The sequence below is a fragment of the Tachypleus tridentatus genome, chromosome 9, assembly GCF_004210375.1.
Source record: "Tachypleus tridentatus isolate NWPU-2018 chromosome 9, ASM421037v1, whole genome shotgun sequence".
In the NCBI taxonomy this organism is placed as follows: Eukaryota; Metazoa; Arthropoda; class Merostomata; order Xiphosura; family Limulidae; genus Tachypleus; species Tachypleus tridentatus.
The window spans coordinates 80,010,431-80,031,009 of NC_134833.1; the positions used below are offsets into that span (position 1 = coordinate 80,010,431).

A 20,579-nucleotide genomic window follows, 5' to 3' on the forward strand; every position below is an offset into this window, starting at 1 on the left:
GCTACAACTTTACAGTTTTAAACTGCGTTTCAATGTTAATGCAGTCGTAAGTAGCTTTTATGACTAACTTTGTCAAAATATGTGGAAAATTTATTCTTGAGTAAGCGGAGTAACCCTTATCTGAAACATTTAATATTTAAGTCAATGACAAGCTTTATAGCCTATATCTGTAAGGCGTGAGCGAAAAAACAACATGATAATCACTTTTGCTATAAGATTCGTCACTTCTGTCCACGCGCCAATAAAAAAAAAGCGAGCCTCGTTTTCGTTTGTGACGTCACGAGCAGTGTGCTTATCCTCGTGTAATGCGATATTCAACCGCATACAAAATCAGGTTTGGTAACGTTCTAAAACATATCGATGTTATTGTGACGGTGCTGTTCTCTGTGTTCGTTTACAACTAGCTGTTTCTATCATTTATAGATATCCACAACCAGTATACGGCTGAGACCTGAATGAATGTATTGAAGACATTCTTCTAGTAATGTTCTCTCTATGACAGAACAGTGTAGGTATTCTTTTTATTCATCAAAAGAAATTCAATTGATAGACTGACAAATATGTTGATTTTTACAGCGTCAGCATAGGGTACATAATTTCTCATACGCCATTTTCCTTCCTTTTCTGTTGGTCAGTGAGATTAAGCCCGAGACTTAAAACAACAGGTGATCACGGCGGTGATTTTCGGTTCCTGCAGTGGTCAGGTCTACCATTGGAGGATGGCAACGAAGGGAAAGTGAACAGGGGGGAGAGAGAGATTGAAAGCCAGAGGAGAGGAACGAGACGGACCCCTGGGTTGCCTACCTGCCTAACGCAGTCTCACAAAAGGACTCATTCGTTCAGCAACTAGTTCTAGGGAACATTCCGACGAACACACACCGACACTGACACCAACTGGGCGAAATGTGCAGTTTGAGGACGGCCTGATGGCAGTTTCTTACTGGTCAGTGTTAGAAAACAGGTGTAGACAACGAGTCAGATTCTCATTGGTTAAAGAATATTGTGTTTATTTTCTTATGTCCGAAGAAATAACTGTCGCTGTTCAGTCAGTCGTGAAAGATTCTCAGTTGTTCTAAAGGACCAGTGGATATGATGCCTTGAGACACCGTGTTCTGGATAACTAGGGTTAAACCACCTTCATTGATTTAAAAGAATGGTTCGATAGTTTGCCATGAAGATTCAGACGTCCAGTCTGCTTTATTTGTTTACATTAGTGCTTCTTCTAGGATGTGAATATCAAAACCTGCCAATGTAAGTACCTGGTTGTGACATTTGTTAACGACAAATTTACAGTTTAATAATTATTTCATATCGGTGAACAAAGTACTGAAAATCATAACATGTCTATATGTAAAAGTGTTAACATTTAGAAGTATTTTGACGTATCATTTGACAGACGCACAGAATGTTGAAGCCTAAAACAGTTACTAGAAACACTCCTAGAACAGTGAACGTGGGCTTTCGCCGTTTGTCCCGTAATATGTTCTTGGCTTCAGTTGCAATAGCCTTTACTGCTGGAATGTTATTGGGTATCTTAGTGCCGGTGTGTATATTTAGGTTTTCTCTCAATCCAAGTGATAAAGTAGAGCCTCTCACACAAAGTCAGTCAGTAACTCTACCTTCAGTAGTTCCTAGACCAGTTGAAAGTGACGAAATCTCAGAATTTTTACGGCCTTCCGATCTTGCAGGAGCAGGTGAAAGTCAGAAAGGAGATTTAAGGACCGATGTTAAGGAGGGGCAGGCTACTCAGGGAGACATGTTTCATTTGCTGACAACGAGCCGCCTGGCGTTGACAAATGATTTCCTACGGCAGGGTCATGTCGCTGCCACCGGTAGAAAAGTATCAACACCGCTAGCTTACTTTGGTCGCGTTGATCCTTCCGAACACTCTCGAAAAAGTACAGACCAATCGCTGTATTTGTCTAAAAGAAAATTTAACAGTGAGATACAAGGTACTAATAACCCTGATGTTAATCAAGATTTAGGAGTTATAGTAGGTGTCGAGAGCGCAGAACTTTACGGTTCATTCGCAACGAAAGGCTACACAATCCAAGACCGCCATACCACTACCACTCTCCCGCCCAGACTACGCTGGCTATCCGTGAACAGGAAGGACGTAGTCAACATTAGCAGCAACAGTGTCGACGATATACTCCCGGTGTATACAACCCATGTGAGATTTCCCGTTACTCCGATCGCTCTTCAAAATCAGGGGTTCTTGAAGAGTAATAATAACCCAGAACCTCGAGAGATAGCTAACATAGTAAATGGGATATATTGGGCGGAAGAACTGGAAAGGATACTTCCAAATGGTTTTAGCGATGGTGTAGAAAGTTGGTGTGAATTTGTAAATAAGACAAAAATTGTGAAAATCTCGGAAGGATGTGGAAGAATGCAGAATAGACTAGTTACATTTGATAATGGAAACAAGTCTTGTTGCCGCTACAGACAGAACAATGATCAAATTCAGGGAGAAATATTTTCATTTTATCTGAGCAGACTTCTTAAAATTGGGAATCTGCCGCCATCCGTGCTGGCCCTCATCAGGGGTCAGGAGTGGCAGTGGGAGCACGTGCGGTCCCAACTCCACCTAGCACAATGGAATGCAGAAAAGCCAGTCGTGTTGACCAAGTTTGTAGACAACCTGATGCCTGCTTTCATCCCATCTGCTTTCCGTGACAAACATCGACAACTATACCCAGTGGCCGGAGATATCTTCAATAAAACTGTGGCTGAACTAGTAGAGCTTGCCCAGTGGTCAGACCTGATTGTCTTTGATTATTTGACGGCAAACTTGGATCGTGTGGTAAACAACATGTACAACGAACAATGGAATCCAGAGATGATGAACTCACCAACACACAACCTTGCTAAACACAAACAGTCTGGATTACTGGTGTTCTTGGACAACGAATCGGGACTTCTTCATGGCTATCGACTATTAGAAAAATATGAGCATTTTCACCGATCTCTCTTGGACTCTTTGTGTGTGTTTCGTAGACGAACCGCTCAGTCTATAGCTGAATTACATAGAACTAAAAATACTGGTGAACTTCTGAAACTGTCTTTTTTAAAATATAATCCTGGTTTGGTTGACTGGTTACCGTTTCTTCCAGAACGCAGTTTGAAAATACTTAAAAATAGAATCAGTACGGTTTACGATCAGATTCAGAAATGCGAAGCAATGTTTAATTAATCCTGTAGAGATGAACATCAAATCAATACTCAACAGTGATTAGTGCTAGCACTGAACAGGTGTGAATAGCAAAAATTAAAATTTATACAAGGAAGGAGACATCACGTAACTCTAATATAAAAAAAAGTGTAATTACTGGAACTCGAAACAACACAAAGTAACTGGAACCACTCTTTGTTGTAAATTTATCACCTCTCAAATCCTCAGATTAGGTTCGGCTAGCTTAAAGCTAGGTGTGGCTGTATGGCTGATGTTGATCTTGTAATCTGTCAGCTAGAACAGGACAACCGTTTCCCCAACACGTGTTTCTCAAAATGTGATATAATAGCCCCCAGGAACAACTCTACCTGGGTGTCTGCTGTCCTTATCTGGAGAGGGGAAGGGAGGTTTACGTTCCACCACGAGAGACGTTAGTACATTCCTGACAGTCGGCCAGGTTTGCAACTTCGTTTGTCAACCAGATGTGTGGAGAAACAATCTATATACGTATGTCCCTAACCACCACCATCATCTCCCCCAGAATGGTGTTTACATGTTTACTTCAAAAACTATGATTTCATAAAGACATCAAAGATTTTATTATGAACTTTTCTTGTTAGTTCAAGTACACCTTGGAAGTAAAAAAACTAACTTCGATGCAGTTAATTTGGTAAGTCTGGAAGCATGTTCTTATTATGTATATTATTATAAAACTCATGTACAAACACTTATGAATTGCCTGTAAAAGTTTGTATATATACTTAACCAAATGTAAGATTTTTATTCCATTTTGTATATGCTTTTCTATGCAATTGTGAAAAACAAACTGACTAATTTAAGCTGGCTAGAATTTACATGGTTGAGAAATGGTAAAGTATTATGTGAGATTTGAAATTGTGGCTATGATAAATAAAACTATTTTAAATTTTCAGATTAAACCTTCACTCATCAGTACTTTATCCTTTTGTTAGTTCATAAGTTACCAAATTTCCAACGAAACAGCCTTGAACCTTGTAGCTTTGGGGTAAAGGGTTTTAATCACGAGGCTCAATACTCTTAACTCATCAAAGAGAGTAGATAATTAGTCTCAGCTTCATAGAGCTATCATACTTCTTAGCAATGTGTTAAGCCTGATTAATCCTAAAACGTCTTGCTCAGAGCACGTTATCTCAGCTGTCATCTATAGATTAAATGTTTAACATAGCAATTCAGTAAATTACTTTCATATATGTTTCAAAACCATAAATTGATGAAATATCACGATTAATAACCTTTGTATACATAACATAATAAGATGTCAGTCCCTAAGAAGGAGAAGAAAAAGCACATGACATGTTATTTATCCATACCAGTAAAAACTGTTTAGAGTTTGTCCAACATTTTTAAATTTCAAAAATGATGTTGCTTCATATTGTTTCCAGAACCTGTTATTTTGGTTTTGTTTTTAACTTTAAACCTCTGTCAGGTTCTATCGATTGACTGATCTCGTTAATAATGACCCCTATATACTGGGTGATCATTATGACCATTCAATTACATTTGTTCTGTAAGGGTTTCTTTTTGTTATATATATATAAGCATGTATCAGTTTCTTTAGTTAATTATTTATTATGGTAGAAATGGAAATCGTAAGAAATGATAAATAAAAAAGTGTTTTAGTATATTTAGAAACCAAATGTTTTATTACAAACCTTTCTACGATTTAACACATGGCCTATACTTAAGGTACACAACTTGGTTGCAATATGTAGTTTATTTCCTGAAAACGGTCACTTCGTGTAACGTATTACAATAACTGTAAGTCATTTTTATATTTAAGTTCAAAATAACTGTTTAATTATACGATGTAAAAATTATGTCAAAATAAAAAAATTGGTATGGATTGCACTTAAACTTTTATCGTATTTCTCGTCTTAACAACTTATCGTTTTGCGTTTTAGTATTGGCTCATTAACACGACTGCTAAATACAAGAACAGCTTTCAATAATTAAAAACATAGCACAACAACAACAAAAGTACAACATTTCAAGTGTTTATATAATTGTTTCTGCTCCTTAAACTAGCATTCATTAATTTGATTTTATCGTGGATAATTATTAAGTTTCAAATTTTAGCTGATTTTCATTATTAGAAAGGAGTAAAAATTTTGTACACTTTGTCTATTGAATATTTATTCAACACACTTTTTGGTTTTCCTGTGTTTGATACTTACAATTTGTCCAAGTCTTGGTAACAACGTTATTTTCCATTGAGTTTATTGTAATAGTACAAAGCCTACGTTGTAATGCACATTAAAATGTTCACTTAATTTTATCTTCATTGGTCTAATAAATATCCCTAAGATATTGTTATGCAAAACAGCAAACATTAAGAATAATAATTATCGTTAATTATAGAGTTCTAATTCTCACCACTTTCGAGATATTTACTCAAAAGTCAAGTGTTTCGTCATAGGGACAATTATTTCCTTTCTAAACCATTCCACTCCTACTGTTGCAAATTTATATTAACGGTCGAACACAAAGATAGTGCAGTGGGTTGTGATAGTCAAAATTTAGTTGAATGCACTATTACTATCAATGAGCGGATGTGCACAGCTATATGCCATATTTTTTTATTTATTTTAATTTCAATTAAAAGTTTAGTGCCTTTGTTTATATTCCCCAAAAGGCTCATGTGAGTAATCTTACTTTCTGTTTGTTATCCAAGAAAAGTTTGTATCATTAACAATTTAGGCCCAGTATGGGCAGGTGGGTTAAGGCGCTCGCCTCGTAATCCGAGGGTCGCCTTTCAGGCGTGGAGGCGTTATAATGTGACGGTCAATCCCACTATTCGTTGGTAAAAGAGTAGCCCAAGAGTTGGCGGTCGGTAGTGATGACTAGGTGTCTTCCCTTTAGTCTTACACTGCAAAATTAGAGACGGATAGCGCAGTTAGCCCTCGAGTAGCTTTGCGCGAAATTAAAAAACCAAAACATTAACAATTTTGCCCCTTTCTGTTTGTTTGCGTTATACATTAAATACTTGCAAATATTGAAGTTAGGTTTTATGTTCAATTTCTACGTTAAGCGCCTATCAATAATAACGGTAGGCTTTTTATTTAAATTTATGCCAAAACTGTAGTTAGTAATAAAGCTGAGCTTTGAAAACATTTTTTAGATATTTATATGAGAGTAACAGCGGTGATTGAGCCACCGCTTTTAAATTTGCTCGTATTTCTACACAATTATATTAACAGAGATGCACAATCACTTAAAAAACAACCTGATGGTGGTATTTTCAATCTGTATGAAACCTTATGTGTATGAGGCTAAACGACTTTCCTATTTTTCAATTAATGCTAGGGGGGAGCAACCAGTGAGTAGTATTCTCTAGCACAAGGTCTATGTCCAGCTTTGAACAGAATAATGGGATTGACTGGCACTCTTATAACACTCTCCTAACCGAACTTTGGATCTTTCGTTGAGTTGCCTGAAACGTTAACCACTTGGCCACGCCTGGTCCAAGCCAAATGAGCCTTGGTTAGTGTTTAACTTTTTTTTTTGCAAGTTTAAATGCTGAAATGCATTAGGACTGAAAACACCTATGAAAAATACAATAACAAAATACATATCCTTATTAAGTAGGTGTCTTGTGTTTTTATGCCTTATCCTGTGATGTGTTCGCCACATTAAAACAGTGTATCCGTGTGCACGTACTCCCTCCCTTACTAGTGTAAATATAGTTGCAGCTCTTGCTGTAGCTCCAATTCTTATGCTGTTATAACCTCTTGTTTGTCAGAAGAATGTGAACTTCGTGACCTCGATTTATATAAAATAATACACGCATTGATGGTACATCATTTATGGCCATTAACTAATGATAGTGTTTCACTTACAAATAAATATACACACGAAACCTTAACGAGCTGTTAAAAGTTATTCTAGCCTAGAGGATAGTAAAATGTGAATTGTGTCCCCTAATAATATGCTTTAAACACATGCCAGTGAAAACAGTTCTTTACAGATAGCTAAATTGAGTTATGTTTGCTTGTTTCAATTGAGATATATCTAGAATTCGGGAATTCGTGCAAACAGTTATATATATATATCTGCTTTCATTTCTTAAGAAAATAAACATAATTTAAAGGGTGCACCGTTATAATTCTTATACATTTTATTGTGTTACGTCACATGGTATAAGTAATTTCCTCGGTTTCAAAATGTTACGAATACGGTAGGTTTGCTGAAAGACCATCATCTTCACCAAGTGCATAGCCTCAGTTTATGTACGTGCAACACCTGAACACTTATGCAGTTCTCGCCTGCTGCTCAAGTGTTTGGTAGCTTCGTAAACACAGCATTTGAAGAAACTTCTCAGAAGAGAAGCTCACCCGTGAAGTTTAGTATGATAAATTTGAGGACTAAGGATAAGGACTCTCGAGACAACATTATCAATTCTTTTTATGTTCCACTTGGAACGTTTCGAACTCAAAAGTTAATAGGTATACTATGTTATAAACTTCTAACGTGAGACCTTCGGTATGTTAGTTGTAACATTATTACACTGAGGCCATAACTTGTCGTCATTCTTTATGTATAGCGTAACATGTTCTTTTCTTTGTTTATTTATTAAAATTATTGTGTTTAGCCAGTTTTTGTCTGTAGTATCAGTTGAATGTTTTTAGATAATCGTGGTTTCTGTTTTTATAAATTATGTTGTAGTTTTTCTCAATTACGCTTCTTAATTCAGTTTACGCCAGTTATGAACCATATAATGTTTGCTACTATTTTCACTAGCTTCTGCTCAACAATCTTTAGATTATTTATTACCAAAGAAATGACTGAAATCCGTATAATACAAAAGCACCAAATGCAGTCACAGGCCCATTGTACCGATAAAGCCCCTCTATTTGTCCCAATTAGTCCCTTAGCTACCCCGTTTGGACGCCCGCCCATGATACCTGAGGACGTGCGTCGCGTTTTATCCTTCTAGCTTGTGAGTGAGGGTATGAACACAGCTTCAAAGATGGTGCTTCCGGTATCTTTAGGTGGACCAGCAACACGAAAATTCGATGTCAAAGTCTGTTTTTGCAATCCTGAAAAACTTATTACCAAACTCCAACCATACCTGGCTAGCCATCATTAGTATCAATATTTCCAGCCAGATGATAACTAATTTGGTCATACCAGTTAAAGAAGGTTTATGGGATTGACGTGGTGTTATACATATCCCCAAAATTTTATTTAAATGGCCCCAAACTTATTTTACTTTTGATGTTCGCGCAAAGCTACTCAGTGGTTATCTTTGCTAGTCGTCCTTAATTTTGAACTGATAGATTTGTTTGGGTGAAAAGCGAGATTATATTGTCACTTTTATGAGGCACTCACGGTTACAACAATAGGACGCAAACCAGGAGTCTTGGACTCACGGTCCGACCCATTAGCCACTAGGCCACGTTCGGGCCCCTAAATGTATCCATAAAAATATTTAGTTTGGAATATAAAGCTTGGCTACATGCTGTATATTAAGCTGTGAAAATACTGTAGGCTTCTGTGAGAATTCATTAAATGAATTTTTTCAACACGATTTTCCATACTTTTTTCTAAATCTTATTCATTGGGTTATTACAAATACATTTTTCACTTGTTAATGCAGTGGCACATTGCCGTGGAGTCGAACCGTTGTATGATAAAATATACGTATAGTACCATTATGTTTGATTCACAATGAACTCTCAACTAATCAATATGTATTACCGCTAGTAGACTTTCAACAGAATGAATATGTCACAGTCTTTCTGTAGATTTTCCTATATTAAGATTGTTAAGCGATACAGAACCAAACGATACAACATTTTGAAGAAGAAAATCACATTTCAAGATTTGATTTGTTCTTCAACGAAATGAAAAAAAATGCATAGCAAACCATTTATGAGAGCACAGATGGAGTGACGATCGAATTCAGAAAATTAAAGCTATAGTTACGATAACGAATCCTGGAACCAAACACGTCATTGAAATGAGTTTCGGACAATCTTCTAGTGTTTTAAACTAGATAAAAAATAAGGATTTGGAACTGATGATGGCTAACAAGTGAAAAGTTCACATGATTCCAGTTATAGCTCCTAATCAACGACTGCGTTCAGTAGAAGGAATCTGTGTGAGTTTATTAGAAAAATGTGTCGTCTAACACTGACCTCGCCTTCTTTTGCAGGAACTTATTACAGTGGAAATTGCGGAAGCTTGCTATATTTTTAATCATGGTCAGCAGTTTCAGCGCAACTAATGACCCGGAAAATTGTTCTAAGGGCAGAACTTGATTGAAATTTTACTGTTGTAAATTGCGTTTAACCCTTCAAGAAACCCAAAGAATAGCCAGTCATCGTATCAGAAAAGAAAACATTATGGTTTTTTTTCAGTGCTCTTATATAATTTTTAAATGGTAAATTATTTCTGTTAGAGAACAGCACACATTTTAAAGTTTCGATACCCGTGATGGGCAGAGCACAGATAGTTCATTGTGTAGCTTTGTGCTTAATTCAAAACAACAACAATATTATACAGGCTATTAGTGTACTGCTAGATACACACATATATATATATACATAACCATGTCACACCGTCCCAGTGGCTCAGCGAAAAGTCTGAAGAATTATAGCGTTATAAACTAGGTTTCGATATCTTCGATTGGCAGAACACCGATAATTCATTGTGTGGATTTGAGCTTGACAATAAACAGTAAGTTGTTGTCACAACAATGGGATCGTTGCAGCAGTGATTAGTAGATTATCACTATAGTAAAAGTGTTATAACAATTACAACAATGTTTTTGTTGTACGAGCGATAACGAAATTAGTGTCACTGTTTGTTTGTTGATTTTTGCGAAACGTTTTCCTTCCGCGTTACACAGGTTCCGCCATATAGAAGGCATTTTATTGGTTTGTTTTGAATTTCGCGCAAAGCTACACAAGGGCTATCTGCTCTAGCCGTCTTTAATTTAGCAGTGTAAGACTAGAGGGAAGGCAGCGAGTAATCACCACCCATTGCTAACTCTTGGGCTACTCGTTTATCAACAAATAGTGGGACTGGCCGTACGTTTATAACGTCTTCACAGTTGAAAGGGCGAGGATGTTTGGTGTGACAGGGATTCGAACCTGAGATCCTCAGATTACGAGGCGCCTTAACCACTTGGCCATGTTTGGCCTAGTGTCACTGTAAAAGAGTTATTGATGTTGTTGTGGTTACAGTAACGCTGGAGTTATTCTTGCAGTGAAATTGTCGTGAAGATTATTGTTGTCATGGCCTTGACTTATTAAGTAACTACTGAACACTAGAGTTTGTTGAGTTTTCATGAAAGTGCGGCAGTATTGTAATATTGCAATATTTCATGCTTTCACAAAATTAAAGTATAATTTTGTTACAGCTGGATGCTAAGTGTAGAGCTAGCTTATTTTACGAAATTTATCTTTTAGCATATGTATTTTAAAACTAGGGTTTTTAAAGGACACGTTTTAATGCATTTCTATGAAATAGAGATAACTGTATAACACAATGTACGAAATTAATAAAACGTATCACTAATAAAGGTAAAAATAATAATAAAAGTAATAATTAGCTGGCACAGAAGTAAGTCTACGGATTTACAAAGCTAAGATGAGGGTGTTCGATTCCCCTCTGTGGACACTGCAGATAGCCCGATGTGACTTAGTTATAAGAAAACACATACACAGTAATTAGATCTTTTAATTTGCTGCTTGTTTCAAGGTCTCTCGCTTAGGAGTCATTCCAATGTGGATTAAAACTATTCGAGACATACCAGCAGGAACATTTTATTTAAAGTTTTGCAAAACTGTATTAGTTGCCAAGTGAAACAACAGTACAACGTTCTTTATACCTTGCTTGTTTGGTGCATGTAAAAGTAACGTCCTGTTCAATACATTAATAAACAATTTTTGTCTGCGATTTTAACTACCACTACTATGTCTGTCGTATCCCTGATATCGGATAAAAGTCCTCATCGGCGCAAGGTATGGCAGATATGGCGCGGTTAACAGACTGTATACATCATTCTTTGATTTTGTTCCTAATTTCCAAGAACTTGCTTCAGCGGGTTGCCTCCGGTTATTATCTTTAATGGGAAAAATTGCGTGAAGGTTTTCGTTCAGAGGGTGGATACTGAGACTCCTACTAACACCCGTCTACCACAAATGTTCTAATTCAGGCGGCCAGTTCCGAAGAACCGCGTCGAGTCGACAATCCACCCTACGCTGTCCGACCCACGGCCCAAACGACTTCCCCGTGACCCAAAGATTTCGAGTGTTGGGCACGGTCGACTTTTTCTTTACCTCCTCCTCAATACCTCCCTCCCCCTCCAGCTTTACGCCTTGAACCTCGCATATTCTCATTAACTGGATGTTCGGGCGAATGGATTTTGTAAAACTTTAGTTAATGGAAAAGAAAATTTCGAGATAGAGGTCATGAGAAATAAACAAGACAAAGCGTAGAGAACAATTAAAACCAAAATAAAAGCACTTGAGAGGTAAGACACTAATTATGGGATAGGAAGTAAGCATATAAATCTTCAGAATTATGCAACCTTCTTATTATTATCTATAACCTTCAAATACGCCAACGAATCTGTCAAGTTTGTGAATTCAGATGTAAAATCAAGAACATCTTACGGTCGGTGCATGTTCCAAATTCTTGCAAAGAGGAAAAAGAAATCTGTAAAATTATAAATGCTTTACAATCATAAAACTGCGATAAAAATGTTTATTTGGCGTTGAAACGTGCCGAAAGCAATAAATAATGGTGTGTGTGTTTTCGTATAGCAAAGCCACATCGGGCTGTCTGGCTCAGTCCACTATGGGAATAAATAATAGTCTTAATATGTATTTAAATTTAAAGGAGAAAAAAACATTATGTTGACGTAAAAGTAAAATAACAAAACGTCGTCTGATTAGCCTTCAAATGATTTATTGGTAATACAGCTTACAATGCTAAAATTCAGGTTTCGATACCTGCAGTGGGCAAAGCACAAGTAACCTATTTTGTAGTTTTGTATTTAATAGCGAACAAATCATCAGATTATTTCAATATAGAAGGAAAACAAAAATTATACCTGATTATCTTAATATGAAAATACAATAAACAACATCCACTTGATTATGTTAACATAAAAGGAAAATAAGAAACTTACATCTGACTATCTTATTGTAACAGGAAAATAAGAAACTTCCATTTGATTATCCTGTTACAAGTAACCTCCACCAATCAAAATGTGGTTAATGATGGATAAACAAATACTTTTGTAGCCAAGTTATTTTAGGTTATTTAATGTGCATTAGGCCCGGCATGGCCAGGTGTGTTAAGGCATTCGACTCGTACTCTTAGGGTCGCAGGTTCGAATCCCCGTCGTACCTAACATGCTCGCGCTTTCAGCTGTGGGGGCGTTATAATGTGACGGTCAGTCCCACTATTCGTTGGTAAAAGAGTAGCCCAAGAACTGGCGGTGGGTGGTGATGACTAGCTGCTTTCTCTCTAGTCTTACACTGCTAAATTAGGGACGGTTAGCACAGATAGCCCTCGAGTAGCTTTGTGCGAAATTCAAAAAAACAAACAACACAAACAATCTTACTTGCTCTAATATGTAAGTTATATTAACTTACAAAAAACAATGTGCATTAATTGAGGGAATTTTGGTAAATTCGGGATTCAGTAAGAAGAGAACTGATGAAGAAATTCTATAGTGCATGGCCCGGCATGGCCAGGTGGGTTAAGGCGTTCTGAGGGTCACGGGTTCGAATCCCGGTCGTACCAAACATGCTCGCCCTTTCAGTGAGGGCATTATAAAATCATGGTTAATCCCACTATTCGTTGGTAGCCCAAGAGTTGGCGGTGGGTGATGATGACTAGCTGCCTTTCCTCTAGTCTTACCCTGCTAAGTTAGGGACGGCTAGCATAGATAACCCTCGAGTAACTTTGTGCAAAATTAAAAACAAACAAACAAACTATAATACATATAAACATATTCATTTCTGTGCTGAATATTACGATTGTCATCTGGTTTGTTGTATATACAAATTTTTCAGACCTTTAATCAAGCTAAGAAGCCAACTGAAACATAGATATTTTATATATATTTCAACAATAAATAGTTTTAGGTGACCTAAACTCGCTAATAATATGTTTCAATAGGTCCCCCAGTGGCTCAGCGGTATGTCTGCGGACATACAACGCTAAAAACCGGGTTTCGATACCCGTGGTGGGCAGAGCACAGATAGCCCATTGTGTAGCTTTGTGCTTAATTCAAAACAACAACAATTTATCAACGTAAGTAACGCTCGAAGTAATAGTACCTGATATCGATAGTATTTACAAAGGATAGTTTGTTGACAATTTAACCTGTCAATTTATTCAGAGGAATAAACTCTTTTACCAACGAATAGTGGGATTGACCGTCACATTATAACGCCCCCACGGCTGAAAGGGCGAGCATGTTTGGCGCGATGGCGATGCGAACCCGCGACCCTCAGATTACGAGTCGCACGCCTTAACACGCTTGGCCATGCCGGGCCAGTTCGTAGGGTGTAGATAGATCTTCACTAAAACTAGTATGAAAGTTTGTTTGGCCAGACATGGACAGGTGGTGAGGGCACTCGACTCGTAATCTGAGGGTCATGGGTTCGAATCCATATCTCACTAAGCATGCTCGCCCTTTCAGTCGTAAGGGTGTTATAATGTGTCGGTCAATCCCACTACTCCTTGTTAAAGGAGTAGCCCAGCAGTTGGCGGTGGTTCGTAATGACTAGGTGCCTTCCCTCTAGTCTTACATTGCTGAGTTAGAGACGGCTCGTGCAGAAAGCCTTCGTGTAGCTTTGCACGAAATTTAAAACAAACCAAACAAACCATGAAGGTTTGTTGGGGCCTGACAAAGATTCAATAAAATTTGAAGTTTCACATTTCGAGTTTTGTAGTTTTTACAAGAACGTATAAGGAAGCAACTTTTCATGTCAAAAGTTAACCTTTCATTAATCATGAGTTTACATAACTTCTGCCCAGAGGAAGAGTACTCCAGCTAGTACTGTAATGTTGTGTAAACAGAACTACCTACCTGTGTAGATGCAAATAAAAAAATGTTGTATAGTTTTATAACTATTATACGTAGTGTTCCGCCCACATCTATGTTTATTGTATTCCAGTCAGTCTAGTTAGCAAAACTTGTAGTCAGTAGTAAATGTGGCGTATATAGTGAGTGAAATGCTGTTATAGAATTTTCTTCTACTCGAAAAACCTCTAATGAAATAGATAAAGAATGTAGTGTTAAAAATATTTATTATTCATATAATAGTCCTTAGAAAGAGCCAGATACAAATGCACGTTATTTCTGTGCAACGTTAAATATCTATGGAAGAGAATCAGTACGTGATAAATACAATATCTGAATAAAGTTTTGCAGATATTTACTGTGATAGCAGATAGTGATAAGCATAAGAACTAGTATAGAATAAAATAAATCACTAAGGTTAGCTAACATTATTATCAACTCATCATTTCATATCTTTGAGGGCTTACACCTTAAACATTGGAGCTCACTACCCAAGATAAGCAGTGACTATAACACTTTGTGCTTGAAACACACACACAAAAAAAACGTAACTTGAGACACACATACAGAATTACATAATATTATAAAAATATCGGTACATTAATTCATATAAAACAGAGAAACGTTGTCGTGGTTCGCCACTGTGTATGCATGCATGTTGGACGCAACATACCGTCATTCCTTTGCAAAATAGCTTCAAGTAGAGTGAGATTTCAAGGTTTGTTTCATGCTGACCGTCGCTTTGAAGTTAAGTTGTAGTCATATACCATAGATTTGAGCTGTAAACGCATAGATCCTCCATTATTTCACCAGATGACAAGGCATTCATGATTTCCATACCTGTAGACTTGAATTACAAATGTTAAAACAGGATCTTGTACTAATATTAGCTCAACATTCTTTCAGCAAAAAAACCCCACCAAATTTAGGAATTTCTTCCGAAATAAATGAACGGTAACGAAATTCATTGCTTCATATGATAGTTTTTTAATGTTTAATTAACCCAATTTAAATTCTTAGGGTACCGCAACAGCCGACACTTTATAGCAACAATTTTGATGGATAGCTTATCTGCTATAGCCTCTCTGAAATTTCCAACAATATGTGGTGAGCTTTTAATAAAGTTCTATGTGATACATTTAGTGCTCATTTGTATGGTTTCGTTTCAAAAAAATTTCAAAGATTTTCTACAACGAAAGAGGTGATTAATTTAGTGTATTTAAGTTGAAATTTCACAAACTACCAGTAGTCTTCCATTTATAATGGACCTTCATCAGTCTTTTGTTTAATTTTGTCTCTTCACACATCTATAGCAGTCGTCTATTTCTTCACGCACCTATAGCAGTCTTCCATTTCTTGATGTACCTTCAGCAGCCTTTCGTCTCTTCAAGCACATTCAGCAGTCTTCCATTTTTTCACGCATCTACAGCAGTCTTCCATTTTTTTCACGCATCCACAGCAGTCTTCCATTTCTTCACGCATCTTCAGCAGTTTTCTGCCATTTCTTCAATACACATCTTTGAGTGTAAGGAAGAGGTTTAAAATATCTGAGGCGATCATATATATAATAGAAATACTGTATCCAATAATGATTCACTCTAGAGGGTATGTTACGTGAACGCCTTTTCTGGTGGTATCTTGACTAGAATGATTGTTATTGTTTTTTCTGTGATAAGTGTTTATGTAATAAAGTAGGAGCCGTAAAAATATAGACATATCCCTTCATGCACAAAGATATAGTACCATATCAGAATCATTGCATGACCAAAATTTGAAAAAATGTATATTCATCGTAAAATTAAAGATTAATGTATTTAATTAAAAGAGAACGAGCGAACCACAAACCCTAGGACCAGAAAATAAACAGAAAACAAATCATTGAATGGCAGTCGGTAACAAGTAAGATTGTAAAACAAGCATTTGTCCCAATCAGGTACGAAAATAATCACGTTAAAATCATATACGTAGAGGATTATATACCGTGCAAGCTGTAATTAGGAGGTGACTACAGTACAAAATCCAATGGGTGACTGACAATGGTATAGTGAAGATTCGAGTCCAGTGAAATTCTTAAAACCAGAAGAATCAGTACGTGAAAAGTGAATTTCTTGTTTTTAACTTAAATTTTCTGATGATTTATTTCTTTTCAATTTTTGCGTAAAGCTACACGAGGGCTATCTGCGCTAGCCGACCCTAATTTAGCAGTGTAAGACTAGAGGGAAGGCAGCTAGTCATCACCACCCCCAGCCAACTCTTGGGATACTCGTTTACCAACGAATAATGGAATTGATCGTCACATTATAATACTCTCACGGTTGAAAGAATGAGAATGTTTGGTGTGACGGGGATTCGAATCCGCGATCCTCATATTACGAGTCGAGCACCATAACCATCTGGCCATGCCGAGCCCTTTTTCTTATTGCAATATAATTAACAGAAATCTGGAGAGTGATGTGAACCAAAAGCATTTCAGTTTAGGCTGGAGCATGGATAGTTGTATGACGTAAGGAGTGATTTTGAGTGTAGGAGCATTTGTCTAGACGACTGACTGTCTATTTCAGCTGTTGACGATTTTAAACGCTAATACACTAATTCTGTGAGAGAGGCCCATTTTCAGTTAGTAACGTTGTCCAAATACATTGGTAAGATAGTTATTAACTGTTGTTCTTCGTATGTAGCTAGATGTAAGTTGGTATGCCATTTGTAAACTGAAAGAGGAAAGGCACTGTTCGTAAACATGGCTGCTAGATTCTTAAATATGAAGTTAATTTATACGCCATTTTTGCATACTAGGATCCCTGTATATGATGTATCTATTAAAGCTATAGCCATATTAACTAAAATTTCTTTGCAAATTATTTTTTTTTAATTAAGGTAAACACGAAATATTAAAACTGTTTTTAGCTTTACCTTTAGTAATTTCGCACAGTTTTACTTTGATATAAGCGAGCTACACTGTTTGGCTCTATGTTAGAGCTCTGTATTTCCAAGATGTGGCGAGTTCAAATCCTGTAATACCACTGAATATTCCTCCCACATTAAGCTGTAATTGCATGAAAATAGTTTCAATCAATCCCTTGTCGTCTATGATGGCTGGTAGGGTGCTACTGAGTAACTGCTTCTCCTCGGTCAGTAGTTCAAAATTAGGGACGCCTGAATATAATATTAGCAAAGTTGCCATAAATTCAGAAATCCAGTGGAAAATGCAAAGACAGGTGGAATCACTGTGGCTTTAAGCAAGGGTTCAGTAAGTTAGAACACTTTAAAATATGATAGTATGAAAATGGTGTGGTTCGTGCATGCGAGAGAAACTTTAATCTATGAATATTTCCTCCAAATTCAAACACTCCAAAAGATTGTAGTTCATACGAAGTATTAGGACTCAAAATTTTATCAGTAATAAAAAATATAATCAGACATAGTACTAATAAAATATGGGAGCTATTTCACAAATGGTGCCTAAATAGTGGTCGTCCCACGACCATGAGATAAGGCCCTAGAATGTGTCCTTTTTTATGAGTGCAGAAGAAAATGTATTTTCAATTTTTTCGCCTTCCTCGTGCTGTATTTTAAGCTGGAACCGCTCACTCGTCATACAAATACTGTACAAATACAGGTACTAAAGTACGACGCTTTAAGTATAATTGAAACATATATAAATAAAAATCGTGTGTGTGTAAGTATAGCACGTTGTACATAACGCTTTTTAGTGGACTTTTTTTTTTCCCTTCGAGTTTAGGAGTATTTTATATTAAACTATACAACATTACGTATTTGTAAGCAAATTATGCAATAGTAATTCCAAAATCAAATGAAATATACTTCAAAGCTGGATGTTACTACAACATTTAACGATATCTACATAGACTTTACATATAATAGAAAACCTACATGTTGTATTCAGGTTTTCACAAATGCATTAACACTCCCATTAAAAATCTTCGTAATGTTCCCTATAAATTATTTTTGCACCCATGAACATGTGTGATATATATATATAAACGTTCCCATGTAATTTGAGGTGCCCAAGCAAACAAGTTCAAAACTCAAACATAATGTAGTAAAACGTCCATAAATGTAGAACATCTAAAAAAGCTGTAACTATTTCTACAAATTATATCAGTATTTCACGCACAAAGTATACATTATAAAAAAGTAAATGAGGAAAATAATTCTACGTACTTCTGTCACTGGGTTGTAGCTAATTGTTCGTACCTAACCATTATATTAATTTATAGTGTTAATGCTTCACTGCCTGTTTCAATGGCCAAGTTACGAACAGTAACAGAAAAACAACAACAATAGTTTTTGTTATGTTTTTAACTTGTAGTATAAGTTGTTATCAAGCAAAATACTAGAAGGCGCGTATGTACTCGAAACCTGTTGTTAAGAGACAAGAAGTAAAATTGCTTTGAGAAGCTATGAATATTACTAACGTCGCTAGTTATCAGATGTCAGGGTTTGCCTGAATAATCCATCATCTAGCAATGCCCTTGTTTGAAAACCATATCTAAATGGAAATTAAGGCCGAAAGAAAAAATATTTTACTTATAAACCTATTACTTTAACTTATTGTTAGGTTAAGTGTTTTTAAACTCTTGGAAATATTTTCCTTTTGTGTGCAATCTTATACGTAATGTCAAAACGAAACTATCACTAAAAAGAACAACAACATAAACGTATTTCTGATGCTGATGTTCTTTAATTCATTGTGTAAGTAAATAAAGACATAACACTATTATGTACAGGATTTTAAATAGGAAGTTTATGAATGAAAATACATGTGTATAGTTGTAAAAGGTGAGGTTATTGCATTGTGTTTTAACATATGCAAAGTCAAGTAGAGCGTGGAAGTCATTTTCAATATCATAGGAAAACCGACAAATATTTTAACAGATTAACCTTTTTTTATTTATAGGCCTAGTAATTTAGAGGCTTAGTTTAAAATTACAAAAGAAGCTGTTAAAGGTCGAAACTCATGCTTGATGAATAAAATGTCGCTGAGACATGAGAAGGGAGTTTGACTGAAATACTGCGTTAGGTTGAATATTGTTCAAAGTCAATTAACATGTACATTATCAACCACAAGTAACTTAGAGTAAATAGCGCAACATTAGATAATGATAGATAAATTTAAACTCTCTTTATGGATACTTATAGCTGGTACAAAAACATATATGTTCTAAATACATATATACATAATATAAATTGTAGCGAAATCAATAAAGATAATATTGGGTTCAAATATTCAGTGAAAATACATGTAGCAGAAAATAATGTTCATAAAGGCCATCCACTATTTCTGTTCATTTATGGTTTGTGTTCTTCAATAAGAAGTAACCCTCTCATTTTTCACATGGCAAGAAATCATGATGAGGGAGGTAGTGATAGATTCAAGTTCTTGGTGTTTAAAACCACGTGCTCACCAGTTGCACTGTGATTCGTCTTTCATAATCTAATGTATGAAAAACGTTTCTTAATGCAAAGTTCAGTGACCGTGAAGGTCCATCTGCGTAGTTGTCTAAACAAAATATGCAGACTGTTTCATAAACAAAATAGGTGCTTTTTGCAGGGCCCGGCATGGATAAGCGTGTTAAGGCGTGCGACTTGTAATCTGAGGTTCGCGGGTTCGCATCCCCGTCGCGCCAAACATGCTCTCCCTCCCAGCCGTGGGGGCGTTATAATGTGAGGGTCAATCCCACTATTCGTTGGTAAAAGAGTAGCCCAAGAGTTGGCGGTGGGTGGTGATGACTAGCTGCCTTCCCTCTAGTCTTACACTGCTAAATTAGGGACGGCTAGCACAGATAGCCCTCGAGTAGCTTTGTACGAAATTCCAAAAACAAGCTTTTTGCAGTTTTCTGCTTCGCACATGCTACAGTTCAATCTTTCGCACTAGTTTCTCTCAAAAGCAGCGGTGGGCTGAGCAGATAGCCCTTCGTGGCTTTGCTATACGAAAAAAACACACTCAAAAGCAGATTTGACCAGTATGTCTCCGACCATCATTTTATTTTAAAATAGATAATCCAATCCGGCATACGACTCATTTAAATTTGTGAGTCATATAGTGTTAGTTATATTTAGAATAACCCATTCTGTCAATAAGTTTGAAGATTTAGGTTTGGAAGTTTGTTTAGTTGAACTTTGAACTATTCAATTTATGGAGGAAAGTTAAAATTATGGATATCCATTCATTCTCATTATGTTTTTAAAGTCACTAATGGCATTATATCTATCTTTCACTACAGTAAATTATAGTTTATCGGCTTTTTATCATTTTCCTTTTCAATACCAGTTACCAAATGTACTTAAGATGATTTT

The 20,579-nt window shown here is 36.4% G+C and overlaps 1 protein-coding gene across 6 annotated transcripts in view; it reads left to right on the forward strand.

Moving 5' to 3' along the window:
• The first annotated feature begins 342 nt into the window (after nt 1–342).
• Nucleotides 343–20,579, forward strand: part of LOC143225584 (four-jointed box protein 1-like) — a 141,832-nt gene continuing 121,595 nt past the window's right edge. For 5 of the 6 annotated variants that reach the window (XR_013013936.1, XR_013013938.1, XR_013013935.1 and 2 more), the window contains exon 1: nt 343–3,845. Coding sequence is in view for 1 of the 6 variants with exons in the window: in XM_076455282.1 (XP_076311397.1) it covers nt 1,406–3,196 (1,791 nt within the window). In the remaining 5 variants the exon portion in view is untranslated. Of the gene's footprint in view, nt 5,058–20,579 lie in introns of those variants that run through there. The other variant, XM_076455282.1, reaches the window with a different exon arrangement.